Below are 18,303 nucleotides of genomic sequence, written 5' to 3'. Positions count from 1 at the left end.
TAGTGTGTCAGCAACTGCATATTGAATTTTTAGTACCACTGCACTGAGTGAATATCAACTGGACCAGGTGAATTGCTGTTACTCAATTTGTCAATTTGACTAATTACAACCTGATTCACCGAGCTTTGTTCCAGTTCATTCATATGGTCACCCTTAGCTGAAATCATTCTCATATTTCAACTATTTTATTATGGATTCCACATCACAACCTGCCAACCAGCTTCATTTGCAACAACTTACACACAAAAACCGTCATACCAATAGCAGGATAATATTCCCATCATCAACCAACCCAAATTTGTTTTTAACACACTTCCTGCCCTACCCAAACTCCCCTCCCATCCCTCCTTCAAGTTATATATAAAACATTGTTATGATAACAACAAGCAAACACCATTATCTCCGGGACACAAGACCCTAGTGCCAAAACTGTACTATCGTAAAATTACTACTTCCATATTCCCCAACAACTCACTATTCCCCCCAACCCTCCCCCCTACTCAAATGCCCATCCCAACTAAGTCCAGGGAAAATAACAAATCACCTCCTAGGGGAAGAAAACCATACAAATTAATCTCTCAGTGTATTAAGGACCAGACTCCTACCGCGCGGAGATAATGTATCCAGATAGACCCCTCCCCAAATTTAAAAAACAAATTGGACTTTGCACTTGAAGAACACCTTGCCTCTCTCGCCTCACAGGACAACAGTAAGTGTACCATGTTATGCCAATGCCAAAAATCAGGCGATAGCACCGAAGTCCACCCCTGCAAAATACACTTCCTCGCCAAGAGGCACAACTTACGAAACAACAGAGCATCTTTCACTTTGGATCCCCTAAAGGACCCAAGGCAATCTAGCACCAATTTAACTAGAGTACCATCAATTGTACACGAAAAAAGGAAGGAAAGATATTCAATAACCCTACGCCAAAATGGCGTATCACTACACAATCCCAAACAGCATGGAAAAACGTATTGTTGACTATATGACATTTAGGGCAGCGAGGCGACTGCAAACCGCCCGCCTTAAACAACTGAACTTGAGTAAAGAAAGCTCTGTGTAACACGCGGAATGCGCATTCTCTAAAGCTAGCGCTACTAACCAACTGCGGTATCCTCTTTATAGAAAAAAGTAAATCCCACAAAGTCAAGTTCCTCCCCAGGTCTTGCTCCCACTTTTGTTTGATAACTTCCAAATCTTTAGTCCTCAAATTGCCACAGGGCCTTATGAATGCCTAATATAGTGGGAGCATCCTCCGATATAGCATCAAAAAAGTGTTTAATGCTGGCTCCAATGTGCCGGCACATTGAGGGACTGTATATAATGTTTTAACTGACAATGTGCAAAGGTGTCGCCCCATTGAATAGTCACCTGACCCTTTAAAAGATCTAATGATTTCAAGGCTCCATTTGCATCCAAAACGTGTAACAAATATTCAAGTCCCAACTCTCCCCACCGAGCAAAAACTGAATTGTCCAGACCTGTGTGAAAAGCAGGGTTCCCCTTAATAGACAACAAGTCCGTAACCTGAGGATTCCCACCCAAACCTTTCACCAATACCTGCCATGTCTCCCGTAGTGGGCCAAATAACACACTGTATCTCAAATGCCTGGGGATCAAAGAGACATCCACATGCAAGAGTGAAAGCAAATTAAATGGAGCAAAGTATGTTTTTTCCAAATTCAGGGGGGTACAGCAATGAGAATATACCCAATCCCGGACGTGTCTCAAAAGACAAGCAATATTATACAAACTCAAATTGGGAAGACCCATCCCCCCCTGAGCCCAGTTTCCCAACAAACATTGACTTCTCAACTTTGCCTTCTTGTTAGCCCAACAAAAACGTATAGCCAAACGATTATAACACCGGAGATCTCTCTGCAAAAGCCGCATGGGTAAAATCTGAAGCAAGTACAGCCACCTAGGTAATATTACCATCTTCATGAGACTAATATGTCCTATCAACGGCAAAGGTAGCACCTGCTACAATTCCAATTGCTGCTCAGTTTTCCATTAAATCATTTTATTAAATTTTCAAATTTTACAAGCTTAATACTTGAAACAGGAAAAAACAGATTAAATAGTAGCAGAAAATAACAAGTAATATTGAATTACAATATACATAGGAAAATCTTTTGCCCTCTTGTATTAGACCACCATACTGCTGCTCAGTTTTAAGCATCATCTGGGCCACGTTGAAACGATACAGATCCACCACATCAAACGTGAGAAAACTGCCCAGATATTTGAAAGATTGATCTGCCCATCTCAAGGGAAAGGTCCCCGGCCAGGCCTGACCTGCGGCGAATTAGCCAGAGCCTCCGATTTATCTAAATTTAACCAAAACCCCACAAAGTCTCTGAATTCTCTAAACGTCTCCAGCAGGGCCCTCAACAAGTCCTGCGGTTCGTTCAGCAACACTAAAAGGTCATCAGCGAATGCTGCCACTTTAAAACACTCCCCACCTACAACAGCACCATGAATATCAGGGCTAGAATAAACATCTCTGATGAGGGGGTCTAGATATAAAATGAAAAGCAGCGGTGACAAAGGGCACCCCTGCCGGGTCCCACAGCCTATCAAGAAACCTCCAGAAATTTGACCATTCAACATCACCCGCGCACGCAGCAAAACATATAAAATCCGAAATGCCTTTACAAACCACCCCATAAAACCATAGGCCTCCAATGCCACACACATAAACTCCCTCTGAACCTGATCGAAGGCCTTCACAGCATCAAAACCAGCCAAGAAGGCCTCCGATGCACATTCACAAACTCCAATGATGCCAAAATCTGCCTCAGGATACGACTTAAATAATTGGCCAATATTTTTGCAAAGATTTTTATCTCACAATTTAAAAGAGATATCAGCCGATATGACGCTGGAAAAAGAGGGTCCCGATTCGGTTTAGGCAGCACTATAATTTGTGCCAAATTCAATTCCCCTGGCAAAAGTTGTGCATCCATCCAAGCGTTAAACACCTTAGTTAAAGGCTCAACAATCGCATCACCCAGCAGCTTGCAAAACTCAACCTGAAAGCCATCCGGCCCCCAGGTTTTTCCCAATTGACTGCAGCTAATTGCCCAAGAAACCTCATCAGGATGAATGGGCGCATTCAAAACCTCTCTGTCTAAAGGATAAAGACGAGGAAGATCTCGGCCCTCCAGATATAAACTGCCCGGGAGGTTATCAGATTCCGAAGGAGTATACAAATCTTGATAAAAAGATTTAAAAGTGTCGCAAATAGCACTATCCGTGTGAAGTAGCCTCCCAGTCTGACATTAATAGTAATGATCGTTCTCGATGCCTGTTTTTTTGCAATCAATTTATCTAACAGCTTACCTCCTTTGTTACCATGTTTATACAGTTATCTATAAAAGGCTTGAGATTTAACCACCCTATCACGAATTAAGGTGTTTAAAGCTGTCTGTATCAACAATAATTCCTGTTTAAGAGATGCGCTTGGATGTCCACCAAATCACCTTCACAGGATTCTCACTTGTCGCTCCAGGCGAAGAATTTCTCTATCTCTGGTCTTCTTGAGATGGCTAGAGTAACTAATGATATCCCCTCTCAAAACCGCCTTTGCTGCTTCCCAAAAAAGAATGACGTCACGCGTAGATGACTCATTGATTAACTTATAATCCTCCCAGCTTGCTAGTAACCGCTCTCTAAATTTCACGTCATGATATAGTAAACTCAGAAATGCCCAGGCTCTAGAGGGAGTCACCGACCCACCTGGCCTCCAATCCAACCAAACCTCAGCATGGTCGGAGACCGCATACGGACCAATCTGAACATCCACCACCTCTGTGAAAATTGACCTGGAAGTCAACAAGTAATCAATACGTGACTGAGTTGCGTGTGCGCGTGACAGATGTGTGTAATCTCTGTCTGTTGGGCGCAGCACCCGCCAAACATCCAAAAGATCTAATACAGTGCAGAAGTTCGGCAAGCCCCTGACAGATCCTGTTCTAGGTCCCAAGGGCAGATGTGATTTGTCAAGTTGAGGATCCCATACCATGTTGAAATCTCCCCCTAGGATCATAGGAATAGAGTCCACACCAGCTAAAATACCTACCATCTTCCTATAGAAAGCTTTATCTAACTGGTTAGAGGCATCAATACTTCCCACTAAAACCTCCCTACGTGCTATCATAACATTACCAAAATGAAGCGCCACTCTGTATCTTTAACCACCTTTTGTATCTGAGTGGCCACCCATTTCCTAAATAGAATGGCCACTCCACCTTTCTTACCCACTGCTGGCGTCGCCACACAATCCCCCACCCACCACTTTACCGATTTTGCATGTTCTGCATCGGAAAGATGCGTTTCCTGTAGAAGGGCAATATCCACTTTAAGGCACTGGAGTTGCTGTAAAACTTTAGAATGCTTAATGGATGAATGAATACCCCCCACATTCCAAGTGACAACCCTCACCATAGTGGGAAACCAAGGGTTAAATGAACCACAATAAGTCTAGATTCAAAATATGAGAGAAACCGCCCCAGCCCACGGTCTCTCCCCCTTTTATCCCTCTGCAGCCTAATTAGAAATCCTGAAACCACCCAGATCTGTCCATCCTAATCCAAAAGACTAGAAAGGTTCCCTCCCCCAAGGACATCACTCTTACCCACAAAGACATCCTGAACCTGTCTCACAATCCCTCCCCCCAACCCAATATCTAGTTCCAATTTGGAACCAGGCACACCCTAACGCCCCCCCACCACCATCCCCTAACCTCCATAACACTCACACAATATCTCTCACAAATTACTCCTACAAGCCACCCCCTCTCACGCATCCACTCTAACAATGAATTCAACCATAACAAAAATATGTCCAAACCAATCTGGATATTTATTAAAAAAAAAAAAAAAACACGCCCACACCCCGCCCCACCCCCTGTTCATATATCACACAAACAGACTCAGTAAGGATGAGGCATGAGCCGCTCTTTCACCGCACCAATCCCAAAGAGACAACTGATTGTGTGCTCAAAATACAATCTATATTAGAAAGAAATACCAATTCAATCCAGTTTAAACAGTCACAGCTGCAGCAATACAGTCATGTTATATGGTTGGGTCATAGAAAGCTCCCGCAGCACCTCAATCCTCGAAAACCAGAATCCCCACTGTTGCCACATAGGCTCCATGGTAGAAACGGACAAGGGCACGGCACAGCACCCGCAACCATACAACCACAGTAAGAGGAGGTCTCCCCATCACACCAACCTTCATGTTCCATCTCGCTAATTACTGCTGCAAAGATCCGATGAGGAAACGCCCGTTGACACAGCACCAACTACCCCATCCCAACTGTAACAACTCAATCGCTGTAGAGACTAACTCTCATGGATCAGTTCGCCGAATATTACAGCATCGGCGAGAGGAAACCCCCCCCCCAAAAAACTTAAATTGTCATATATAACTGCATAAAGTCAGTTATAAAAAAAAAATTAGACCTTGGGGGCTCCTCTACTGTCCATGTCACTAACCTGCCTTACAGTCTGGTGCTAAGTAAATCCATAGCCCAAAGCACTCAAACAATCACACATCCAGGTTCTCCCTCTGCAGAGCTGCTGGGCCTAACTGGTTCAAACAACACTTTGCCTCCTCAATTGTAGCACAGAATTTTGTGGTTGCTTGGTAGGTGAACCTCAACTTAGATGGATAAAGAAGGGCAAATTTAATTTTACGCTCAACCAATTGAGAACAAATCGGTGAAAAATTCCTTTGCAGCACCGCTACTGAAGCAGAGTAGTCCTGAAAGCATAGAACTCTGTGCTTTTCATACTGTAATTCCCTTCCTCCCTGTAAAGCTTGCAGGATTGCTGAATTTTGAGAAAACTTAAGAAATCTATAGATAACCACTCTCGGTCAAGTAGAATTAGGATGTTTAAGATTAATCCTGTGTGCTCGCTCTATTTGCAACAGGCCCACCGATGCCAGGAGTGTCAATTCTTTACTCAGCCATGTTTCCGGAAACCCTCGAAGATCTCTGTCTTCCAATGCTTCAGGTAATCCCACAAAATGTACCTTATTACGTCTGGAGCGGTTCTCCAAATCTTCCAGTTTCTCCGCATATGAATCAACTAGCTTCTACATTCGGCCTTGCACCTCCTCGATCTTCGTGCCCGGTCCTCTAATTCTCCTGTCCGCTGTTGATACCCAGCCAAGTCTTGCCCCAGCTGTTCCACATTACTCTGTAGGTGTTCCATCTTAGAATCGATATGGCTTAATCTTTTGTCCAGGATCGTTTCCATCACCCCAGTCACCTCTGCGACCCATGCTGATCCAACCAGAGAGCACCCAGGACTTACTGGTGCCGCCATCTTGTCCTCATGCAGCTTACTTTTTTTTTAATCTTTCCTCATATGTCTACTTCTTTTTCCTAGGAAAAAGAAGTGGACATAATGAAAGGGTACTTTGTGGCTGAGGGTCAAGCTCCTTATAAAGTATTGGCGAAGAGCGTACCCAGTAGCTTAAGCCACAGAGGAGATAAGTACCTTTTTGTAACTCTAATTGAGAACTACCACCGTTTTTCGATTTTTTTATGTAAAACTTTAAGCAAAAATTGTGCAAAAAAGATTTATCCTTGGAGAGATTTTTCTTACTTATGAAGAAGCTCGCCAGGAGTTCACATTCAGAAAAAATACATGTTCAAAAGTGAACACAGCTAGGCATTCACTATTTGTATAAGGAATGCTGAGCATCTGAAGTCTTTTCCTCCCATATAATATATGCTTAAATTTGAGAGAGATTTACTTGCTTTATGTAGTAGTTGAATTTATTATATGCATTATAAATAAATCACTCCAGGATGCGTTAGTGCCATGTTCATTAAAAAGATCAAGTGTGAGACCACTTTTAAAAGGTAGCGAGACTGACCATCTTAATCCTGATAATTATTGTCTGATTTCTCCTTCATATTTTTGACAAAAACTTTGGAGAAATTGATATTAATCCAATTACAATCTTTAGCTGATCAGCCGATTCTTGATCCTTATCCGTTTGTGCTCCAGTTTAAACACAATACCAAAACCTTGTGGTTGTCAGTTTTTGATATCATACGCTCTGGGTTTGATAAAGATGTGGATTATTTGATAGTCACCCTTGATATAGCAGCTGCATTTGATACCTTGTATCATGAGCCTTTGTCTGCTCTAGGGGTGAGTTTTACTGTTTGGAATTGGTTTAAATCTTTTTTTATCTATCTGGCAATTTCAAGTTTGCCCTACTAACACATCATTCAGGTGTGCCTCAGAGCTCCTTCTTTGTCTCCTCTATTGTTCCAATCAGTAGGATATTAGGCTGTTTAGGAGTGAAATATCACCTCTATGCAGATGATATACGGGGTTCTTTTTCCCAATTTGTGCTGTGTATCGGGAAGCAGTCCACTGGACTGCCAGGGACTTGGAGGAAGCTGTCAAATGCATTTGACAGCTTCCAGTCGCAAACAGAGATCGATGCACAAAAGGGTGATAAGTTTGTTTGCGACCCAGTAATTTTTACGGTGGCACCCATATGTGCGTCGGCCTCTGAGCCTTTCATGAAGCAGCTATGTTACCTCTGACAAAGTATCCTTCCTGGGAGCCTATGGTGCTCATTTTTGAAGCAGATGTCTCAAAATGGCCAAAAACGTGAATCTGCCTAAAACATCCAAATCCCAATTTTTGAAAGGCAGTATTTGGATGTTTTACACTGCAGTTCATCCAAATAGCAAGGGGGCATGTTGGAGGTGTGTTCTGGGTTGGACTAAGGCAGGCCTAAAATTAGGACATCATTCAGCAGTAATGGAATGAGAAGAAACGTCCAAGGGGAAAAAAAAGAAGGATGTTTTTATCTAGATCTGTTTCATCATGTCCAGGGTACAAAAAGGTGCCCTGATTTAGCAGTTGACCACTGGAGGGTTGAAAGCATTACCCCTTTTTCATTTCCCAGTGGTTGCTGACCCCCTCCCACCACCCAAAAGTAGTAAAAGTGATGGTAGATAGCAGGCTATATGACAGCTTCACGTATTATGGCCATTCCTAACAGAGCAGCAAGCAAGTTTAAGGAGTAGCCTGGGTGACTTTGAGCAATGGGACCCAGGTGTAACTCCCACTTTAACTCTTATTTCTGTACAAACGTGCGATTCTCCTGGAACACAGAAATACCTACTATACCTGAATTTATAAGACACCTTCTAATGTAGTTGCAAAAACCACAGAAAGGCAGTAGTGGTGCATCTTTAGGTACAGTAGGTTTTTATTGGTTCTTGGAGGACTCACAACAACATATAAAGGAATTAAGGTGGGATTTGCACCTGGGTCCTGTTGTTTGAAGTTCATTGCACTGACAACTAGGATGCCTTTCTGCTCTGCTGGGACATCTGTGTGGCCATTTTTGTACAAATGATGCCAGAGAGACTTTTTGTGCCTGCTTTTTTGGCATTCATATTTTGGATCTTTCACTTTGGAAAATGGCTGTTCGTTTTGGATATTTTCAGCGCAAGAACATCCTTCTTACTTATTTTCGCACAGAGAATCTCAACAGTCTTCCTGTGGCTGTGAGATGGGATTTTTTTTTTATGCTATGAGCAGGATGTCCCAATTCTGACTCGGACATTCTTTTGAAAATGCCCCTCCACATGCTCCTCTCCTCACTTACCCTCTCTTGCATCTCCAGTGTGCAAATCCCTCAGAGATGGCACTGTGCCACTTATTGGGAATGTGTCATACAGATTAAAGGCCTCTCACATTTCCATTCTTTCAGTCCTTTTTCTCACTGAGGACGATGTGCCTGCTCCCAACTCAGGGCCATACTGACCTGAAGGTAGCGACGGCTGCAGGGGGAGTGACAGGCACCCAGGGAGGCCTTCTTCAACAAGGATGCCTGGTGCATGAGCAAAATAAACATGGGGGGAAATGGGTCTCCCTGTCCCTGAGAGGCCAAAACCTCCGTTGCTACCAACCCCCGAGACTCTCGTGACATCTGGCTGCCCTCCATTAGCCAGCTGCGCTCCTCCACCAGAACCGTGCTGGAAGCATCCCCTGGCGAATCCAAGATGGCACCCGTCACGAGCTGCGGAGTGCGGGAAACCCTATTGGAGGCTACCGGCAGGCTCGCCGAACCCAACTCCTCCAGGCAGCCTGCGCTTCAGAGCCCCGTTACGCTGTGCCGCTTCCCACAGCGAGGGCAGTGCTTGGCCGTCTCAGCTGCCATAACAAATGGTGTTTAAAACGGAGCGAAATAGCGCGGGATCAGGCAGTCAAAACAACACTCACCCTACCAGAGAGGGAGGCGGAGCCCGTCCCCAGAGGAGCTGCAGACAGCGTCCCAGTGCTTTAGCACCCAGTCAGAGAGAGCTTGGGTCTGGGAACATGCTGCCTGTGTCTCTTTTTGTTTTCTTTTTACTGTGAGCCAAATAATCAGGAAAGCCACAGAAGAAACAGCACTAGAAGCAGACTGGGAGCAGGAGAATCAAGGGTAAGGCAGGGACCCGAAGCAAAAGTATGCCTCCAAAGTGGGCACCATCAGCCACACACCCCAGCTCAACTGGAACACCCAAGAGCCCCCCAAAGCAGAGGATCCAGGAGCTGGTAAGCTCAGTCCACCACCTGCTGGAGATAGAGATATACTAAAGGTAGAGGGACCGGTACACAGAGGGTCAATGCATATTTTTAGTGTTCTCTATCTCCACCTGCTGGTAGATGGATTCAACCCACCTGTTCCTGGATTCATCTACTGCTGAAGCTAAGGAAACATTGTTCCATATCAATGTTTTCTTCAGAGGGAAATCTGAAAAAGGACCAAGAAGCTGGAAGACATCAGAGCTCCTTCTCCTGGGTATTTGGCCCAACCCTTCACTAACATATATGCATACTGTATACTGTCATAGTTATGCACATATTAGTTAACCCTGTGTGAAGGGTATTTTCTGGTTGGGAACTTGTTAGTGTGGCAAAATCCTTAGAAATATATCCTCATATTGCTTCCACTCTATTCCCTTTCACCAGCCCCAGTGAGATCCTCTTATCTGTTATTGGCGTTTTTTTCTCTGCGACAACTCTACATCACCTCCATGTTAAACTTTTTAAACCACGGAGTCATGTTTGAATCATCTCACTGTTTAGCATAAAATTTCTCACATAGTAAGCCCCATGTATACCCCCTCTTGTCATTTACTTCTCTGGGGTAGGAGACTGATAGTAGTGCCTGGCCAGTCTTTCTCAGGCTCTGCATGTTCTGCCCATCTCCTTCTTCTAGCCAGGTACAAGAACAGGTAGTTCTCCTGCCCCAGCATAAGCTTGACCATGAGGTGGGTGTCCTACTTGGTAAAATTAGGCTTGACTGCCAGAGCCTAATGTCCCTACACATGCAACCTCAGTGTACATATCATGTAAAAGTAGGCACAGACTGAGGTACGTGCAAATAGTCATGTGCTTTTGTCATGAGTAGGTGTGTATATGCCTATTTTATAAAGAGCACACCCACTTATGCACGCTTTATAGAATACTGGTATACATCTCAGTGAGCTCAGTTTTAGGCACCCTCAGATATTTGGGTGATCTATATAAAACTGCCCTTCATATGGATAATTTTACAATCCTCTTTTGTGACCAAAATGCCGTGTCAAATACAAACAGAAATGGTTCAAGGCTCAACCTTCTCTCCATAGTCAAGCTTCTCCCCTTTCCATCATTATCTTCCCTTACACCCCCCCCCCCCCCCAAGTGGCCAGCATTTCCCATTCCTCTCCCCAACCTCCCCAGGTGGCCAGTATCCTTGCCCATTCCAGATGGCCAGTATCCCCCACTTTTCTTCCCCCATATTCCCAGGTGGCCAGTACCTCCCCCTTCTCTACTTTCCCTCTTGTCCAGCAACCAGCACCTTTCCCCTATTTCCTTCGACCTGCCAGAATTGTGCTGATGAAGCAGGGACACTAAGGCAGTGGCATGGTAGAAAAGCGGCATCTTATTTCTCCCGTCTTCTCTTCCTCTGACATTGCCCAACCTTTTCCTGGGCTGAAGCTGCAAATGGAGTGATTGCTGCTATGTCATGCTCCCCTGCCAACACAGGACTTCTGATTGGAAGGAGAGTAGGATGAATAACAATTTGAGCACGGGCTTGTGTTTAAAGGCCCTGCACCAATGTTGAATCTGCTTGCAGCTTCAGCACAGAAAGAGGATGGGGGGGGGGGGGAGATGAGTTATTGCTCTCTTGCTGTGCTGCTGCACTAGTGGCCAGGTCATCCCTACTACCTCAAACATCATTACAACAAATGTCAATCATATTTACCTTCTTCAGGCGTATCTGAACAGCTGCTCTTCTCCAAGGGCTGATCCTCATTCCCATTCATATCCAAGGAAAAGGAGGCAGGCTTGTCACTTGTATCTTTTCTCTGCTTTCGTTCTGAAGTCAGAAGAGGGTCTTTCTTGCCCAATTTTTCACTCTGTGGTTCCTCTGAGAGGCAATGAATGGGCCCCTAAGGAAACACCAGTCAGCAGGTAGAGCAAATGCCACAAATCTTACTAGGCTTTATTATTAGCTCTACCACTTGTGCTTGCATTTGTTTTTGTTTTTTGCACTTGTTGAACTGCTTTTCTTAAAGATGTATAAAATGTTCTTTGAAGTCAATCACATTATTTATTTATTAGGCCTTATTTACTGCCTTTTTGAAGGAATTCACTCAAGGAGGTGTACAGTAAGAATAAATCAAACATGAGCAATGGGCGATTACAGCAGTAAACATGCTAAATTTTGTCAAGAGCTGAAACAGTTTACAAATATATCTTGGTCTAAATCCGACTTATTGATTCAAAAAAATATACATTTTTAATTAATCCCACAGTTATACAAGTGAAATACCAAGATAAGGGCGCAACAGTTATACAAGTGAAATACCAAGATAAGGGCGCAACAGTGTGGTGTGCTTAGTGTCAATTCTATAATGGCTTCTGGGTGCAGCTTATAAAATACAAGTACAAAGCCACTGTGGTGCACCACAGTTTGGCGCCAACTTATGTCATGTCAATGGCTAGTTTAAGTTGGCGTACCTATGTGCACCATGCAACGTGTGCAACCGATAGTATTCTGTACGTTATGGGTATGTCACTAAGAGATGTGCACATCACACCCTTGCTCCGCTCATATGTATGCCTCCAAACCATTGTGCCCTAAGCAACATATGCACTCCAAGTTACAGAATAGCACCTAGCACTTACACATGTTAACTTTCAATTATTGGTGCAAATTATGTGCATAAGTGCTAGACTTCTGTAACACATGTGCTACTGTCACTTAAATTTTGGCGCCAGCTTAAAGAATTGCCTTTAAAGTGTTTTTCCTAAAGCCCTCTAGTGTCTAATGTGAAGTGTCTGTTCATTTATGGCTGCTGCCTGAGGTTAGCCCAGACGTGTTTCCTTTTCAAACAGGTTTTGCTATTCTGTGCTGCATACAATATAATCCTTCAAGACATATACAACCCATCTCCATATCCTTTACAACAAAGATCTTGGATGTTTTTCAATGTGAGAGACAAGAATATTGCCAAAACAGCAGCCTCTTGTCAGTCTGGCTCCCTCCCCTCCAATGTTTTAATCTTCCTCTAGACTTTCTCTGGAGTACTGTTTGTGGTGACACCTTTTGAATACCTATTTTGTTTTCTTCCAGCACCATATAGATCGCAGTAAGTTTATGGTGCTCTCTCAGTCTTGTGAGAACAGAGTGGGATTTGGGTCAGCAGATAGCACAAACTCACTGAGAGCTGTGAGGTTACAGGTATTCAATAGAATAATTGTTATCAAGGTATGCCAGCAGCAAGCCTGAGGAAGAGGTGGGGGGGATACTGTGTACTGGGAAAAGAGTCAGGGGGCCACACTTAAGGTCTATAGGGGCCACCCAATGGCCCCTACACCTCACAATGAAGAACACTACTGTATTTTTTAATATCTTTAAATGGCTCCACAGTTTACTTCTGCTCCTTTGAGTTTCTAACTCAACTGGATCCAGCCTTTATTATGCTATGACAACAACAGACAAACTTGCAGCTACTTGGGTCCCCTCCTCCTCCCACGAGGCCTCACCATCGGTATCAGACACAAGTTCATGAACCTGTGTCTGAAGCCGTGCCCGGCTCGACTCCGTAGAAACACGGCCACGGTGGGAGCGTCGAGAGGTAGACTCCCTCGCCAGTACCGGCGAAGCTCCCTCCGCCGACGTCGTCGGGGAGCCTTCCTGGGAGGCGACCGCAGTCGGTACCGCAAGCAGCACCGATGTCGGAGACCTCACCCCGGGCAAGGGGCCAGCCGGCGCCTCACTCGATGGTACCGGTGGCGCAAGAACCCCCGGTACCGGAGGGGAAGGGCGCAACAGCTCTCCCAGGATCTCTGGGAGAACGGCCCGGAGACTCTCGTGCAGGGCGGCTGTGGAATAAGACATGGAAGCCGATGCAGGTGTCGAAGTCAGAGTCTGTTCCGGGCGTGGAGGCTGTTCCGGGCTGTCCAAGGTGGAGCGCATCGACACCTCCTGAAACAGAGGGTTGAGCGGTCCTCCCAGTGCCGATGCCTACTGGGTGCCGACTCCCTCGGCGACCCGGAGCTCTCGGTACCAACGTGGGAAGGAAACCGGTGTCGATGCTTCTTTGACTTTTTCAAACGAAGCATGTCACCGGAGCTTCCCGGTACCGACGAGGAGGACGTAGAATCCAGGCGTCGCTTCCTCGGGGCCGAGGCCGAAAGAAGGTCGGTCTCGGGGGGCTGTACCGCAGGAGCCCTCAGGGTAGGGGGAGACCTACCCGAAGGCTCACCGCCACCAGCAGGGGAATGGACAGCCCTCACCTGCACTCCAGTCGAAGCACCACCGTCCGACGACATCAGCACTAGTGGCGGTCCCGGTACCACCGACGCCGACGCAGCCTTCCGATGTCTCGGCCCCGACGATGCAGAGGGTCGATGCCTCGATGCAATCGATACAGTCGCGGCCGAGGGCGGAGGTCTTGACGCTGTCGACGTCGACGCACTCGATACTCCCGGTGCCAATGCCGACGAACAGCCCGAGAACAAAACGTTCCACTAGGCCAATCTCGCTACCTGAGTCCTTTTCTGTAAAAGGGCGCAAAGACTACAGGCCTGCGGGCGGTGTCCAGCCCCCAGACACTGAAGACAGGACGCGTGCCTATCAGTGAGCGAGATTACCCGGGCGCACTGGGTGCACTTCTTGAAGCCGCTGGGAGACTTCGATGACATGGGCGGAAAAATCACGCCGGCGAAATCAAAACTTGTAATTGCGGTAAGGCACCAAAAAGAGGGGGAGAAAAAATTCGACCCGAGGCCTCAAAAGGGCCTACCCCGAAAACGAAAGAAAACTTAACGGGGCCAAAAACTGGAAATACGGGAAGGGGAAAAAGACCGAAAGGCCCTTCGCCGAAATCCCTTTTTTTTTTTTTACGAGAAGTGAAAAGACGCGCGAGGGTCAACTTAAGGGTCGCGAGCGGCGCAAACACGACCATACCGAGCGCGGACAAAAGAAGACTGACGAACACGAGCCGGTTCGGGTGGGAAGACGGCCGCGCGTGCGCGATGCGCATGGGCGTGCGAGGACTAGCAAAGGCCTTTGCTAGTGAAGTTTCCGATTGGAGGGGCTGCCGTGGACGTCACCCATCAGTGAGAACAAGCAGCCTGCTTGTCCTCGGAGAATTATGTATACATTTACCCAGAGTTTGGCCACCAGGTGTTGACAGAGATGGTAGAGAACTCTCCCAACTCTAGTTAATGAATGTAACAGCATCCCCAGTAAATCAAACCTAGATATTCTGAACATCAATACTCTGAAATGACAAGCTAAAGTTCCTTTAAAAAGCCTCATCTTTGTTTACCATTCTAGCATTCATAAAACTTCACTCTTCAAGAATCATGAAGGATAGAGCTTATAAACACTCCATTTAAATTTAGAAATGCTCAGATGTTCCAACATGACATGCAGAGAAGTACAAGGCTGCTTCTCTCAAAGGTATCCCGTTCAACCACTTACCACGAGGAGTGAGGTCCCATTGAAAGGCTCCTCATCTGCTACTTGAGCAAGGAGATCTTGGTTCAGACCATTTCCTTTAATAAGTTTATCAGCTTTGTCCTTTGACTCTTCAGAAACACCACTGATTAAGGCCCTGAACACAAAGAAAGAAGGAAGGGAAATTTTCAACTAGAAGGAAAATGAAACACAGAGTCTCTTTGAAAAGAAACACACAAATAGCTGAAGACACAGGGAAGTCTGGCTTCAAAGTCACCTGTCAAATAATGAAACAAGGTACTGGTAGTTGTAATTTAAACACCAATATATAGAGAGAGTACAATATCAGTATATTAATGATACACTTGCTAATGGTCATCAGATTTCCTTATGCCAAGAGATCTTCACTTGCAGCTTTTTAGTAGGAAAGGAAAGGGGATTAGATTTGATATACCGCCTTTCTGGGGTTACAATCAAAGCATTTACATATTATATACAGGCCTTTATTTTGAATCTGGGACAATGGACTTGCCCAGTCACAAGGAGCTGCAGTGGAAATTGAACTCTTGTTCCCCTGGCTCTCAGGCCACTACACTAATCATTAGGCTACTGACTGGCATCCCAGTGTATGGATTGTTTCTAATGTGTACTGTCTTGCTTAATAGCTGGTTAATGTTTTGTTAAAATATCATTTACAAACTATCTTCTCACAAGCAAAAAAACATATATATCTCTTGGAACATATAGGATATTGCAGAATTCTCTTCATTAACAAATTAAATATTATCTACAGCCTAAGCTGTCAGTATCCATATACACCTATCTCTCACTGATTGATCTCCCATTCAATAAATTCCAGCATCCATAATCTTTTAAAAGAGTCTATAACATTTTGTCTTTCAACTACAGAACTTGAAAAGAGTAACTCTTCATCTCAAAATGATGAAATATAGTACAAGATGACACAAAAAATTATATTATGTATACATATATTCACATGCACAGTGTATATCTATTACTTTTCTATCTTAAATTTTGTAATCCACATTTAAACTTCATTTCAGCCTCCTAAGATTAATGATACAGCAAAGTGACTTACCTGTAAGCAGGTGTTCTCCGATGACAGCAGGCATGTATTCTCACATGTGGATGATGTCATCCATGGAGTATGGTGCAGACATGCCATAGTGCACAGTCACTTCGAAATTTTGAGGTATTGCAGCAGTATAATACTAAAGCTAAGAAGGCAACTTTAAGGGGAGGCAGGAGGGATGTGAGAATATATGCCTGCTGTCCTTGGAGAACACCTGCTACAGGTAAGTCACTTTGCTTTCTCCAAGTAAAAGTAAGCAAGATATTCTCACACGTGGGAACTGCCAGGCTCACAAACATAAAAATAATCTTGACAACTAAGGAGAAAGTGAGCATGGCAGAAAAATGGACAGGAGGGCATTGACATTCAAGTAGTAAAAAGATTTTGCAAGACTGCTTGTCCAAACCAGCTATCCCGCCTAGAATTCTGCTCCAGACAGTTGTGAGAAGATGTGGACAGAAGACCACATTACCACCTTGCAAATTTATTCAAAGGAGGCAGAACAGAAATGGACCAATGAAGCAGCCACGGCTTTTACACTGTGGGACACGACCATGAAGGGTCAGTCTAGCCTGAGAATACGTGTATGAGATACAATCATCCAGCCAAGTATAAATAGTATGTTTGGTGAGGGGAATCCCTAATATATTAGGGTTGAAGGATACAAAAAGCTGGGAGGACTTCCTATGAAGTTTTGTACGCTCCAGATAATATACCAGAGCATGCTTGCTGTCTAAGGTATGCAGTGCTGCTTTTCCAGGATCAGAGTGTGGCTTAGGGAAGAAAACAGGAAGTACAATGGACTTATCACTTTAGGGAGAAATATCACTTTAGGGAGGAATTAGTGGGTTCGGAGAACAACCCTATCGTGCTAGAACCTGATGTAAGGTAGGTCTGCCACAAGGGCTTGAGGTTTATGCACTCTTCTGGCAGATGTGGTATTATGAACAATACTTTAAACCTGAAGAACTTCAGAGAACAGGAATGGAGTAGTTCAAATGGAAGTTTCATGACAGCTGTGAGAATAACTACTGGAGGTAGTTTGATAGGAGGTTTGGAATAAAATAAACCTTTCATGAATCTAACATCAAGAGATGAATAAAATCTGGCTTATTATCAACCCTAGAGTGAAAAGTGCTGATGGCACTCAACTCTGACTGAGTTAGTTTTGAGACTGGAATCAGAAAGATGGAGGAAGTACCCCATAAGGTTAGGAAGAGCGAACACAGCAGGGTCATGTGCTCCGGCTGTACATCAGAAGGGAAAGTCTTCTCCACTTGAAATAGTAACATTTCTATGTAGAAGGTTTCCTAGAGGCTAGAAGTATTCTAGAGACTCCATCTGGAAGGTTTAAAGAATGTAAGTCTATGTCATCAAAACACAAGCTGTCGGGGGCAGACAGCAAGGGTCTGGATGGAAAAGGGACCCCTTGTTCTGTGTTATTAGGGCTGGAAAAGGATCTAACCTCAATGCTTCCTTGGACAATAACTCTAGGAGAAAAGGAAACCAAATTTGACGTGGTCAGTAGGGAGCAATTAGGATCATGGTCTCAACGCAGTGTGAGAAGAGTTTTCCCAATGAATGGCAGTGGGGGAAAGACATATAGAAGATCTGTTACCCAATGGAGAAGGAAGGCATCTGGAGCTACACTGTTGGGAGCACAGATTCTAGAACAAAAGTGGGGAAGTTTGCTTTCCGGAGGAAAAGCTTACAGTTCTGTCACTGGGGTCATCCACTGCTGGAATATTCGATAAGCCAGAGGCGTGCGAGGGACCATTCGTGAGGCTGAAGGACTCTGATCAATTGGTCTGCCACAGCATTCTGTTTGCTGGCTAGATTTGAGAAGCTGCCCAAGTCCATCTCTGGATTGCTTGTCTGCAGAGGTGATAAGAACCTATTCCTCCCTGTTTGTTCAGGTAATACATTGCAACTTGGTTGACCATGTGAACAAGGATTATCTGATCGAGAATGCAGTCTTGGAAAGTTTTGAGAGCGTTCCAGACTGCTTGCATTTGCAAAAGTATTGATATGATGTTGTTTCTCCTGTGGGGATCAACAACCCTTTGTATGGAGACCATTAAGATGGGTACCCCAACACTACCATAGAGGCATCCATGGTGAAGACTTTGTGATGTGAAAGGGGCTGAAACGGAAATCTCCGGTGAGATTCTGGGAAACTATTCACCACTGCAGAGAGTGGTGTAGCTG

The 18,303-nt window shown here is 44.8% G+C and overlaps 1 protein-coding gene across 1 annotated transcript in view; it reads right to left on the bottom strand.

The window, feature by feature from the left end:
- GRAMD1C (GRAM domain containing 1C) overlaps positions 1–18,303 on the bottom strand; it is a 429,857-nt gene that overhangs the window by 126,805 nt on the left and 284,749 nt on the right. Inside the window, exons 8-9 of the mRNA XM_030203917.1 lie at positions 15,027–15,159; positions 11,295–11,481 (exon numbers count right to left, since the gene is read on the bottom strand). Of these exons, the coding sequence (XP_030059777.1) occupies positions 11,295–11,481; positions 15,027–15,159 (320 nt within the window). The remainder of the gene's footprint in view (positions 1–11,294; positions 11,482–15,026; positions 15,160–18,303) is intronic.

The sequence above is a fragment of the Microcaecilia unicolor genome, chromosome 5 (assembly GCF_901765095.1).
Source record: "Microcaecilia unicolor chromosome 5, aMicUni1.1, whole genome shotgun sequence".
Lineage (NCBI taxonomy): Eukaryota > Metazoa > Chordata > Amphibia > Gymnophiona > Siphonopidae > Microcaecilia > Microcaecilia unicolor.
This window is presented reverse-complemented; position numbering and strand designations above follow the sequence as displayed.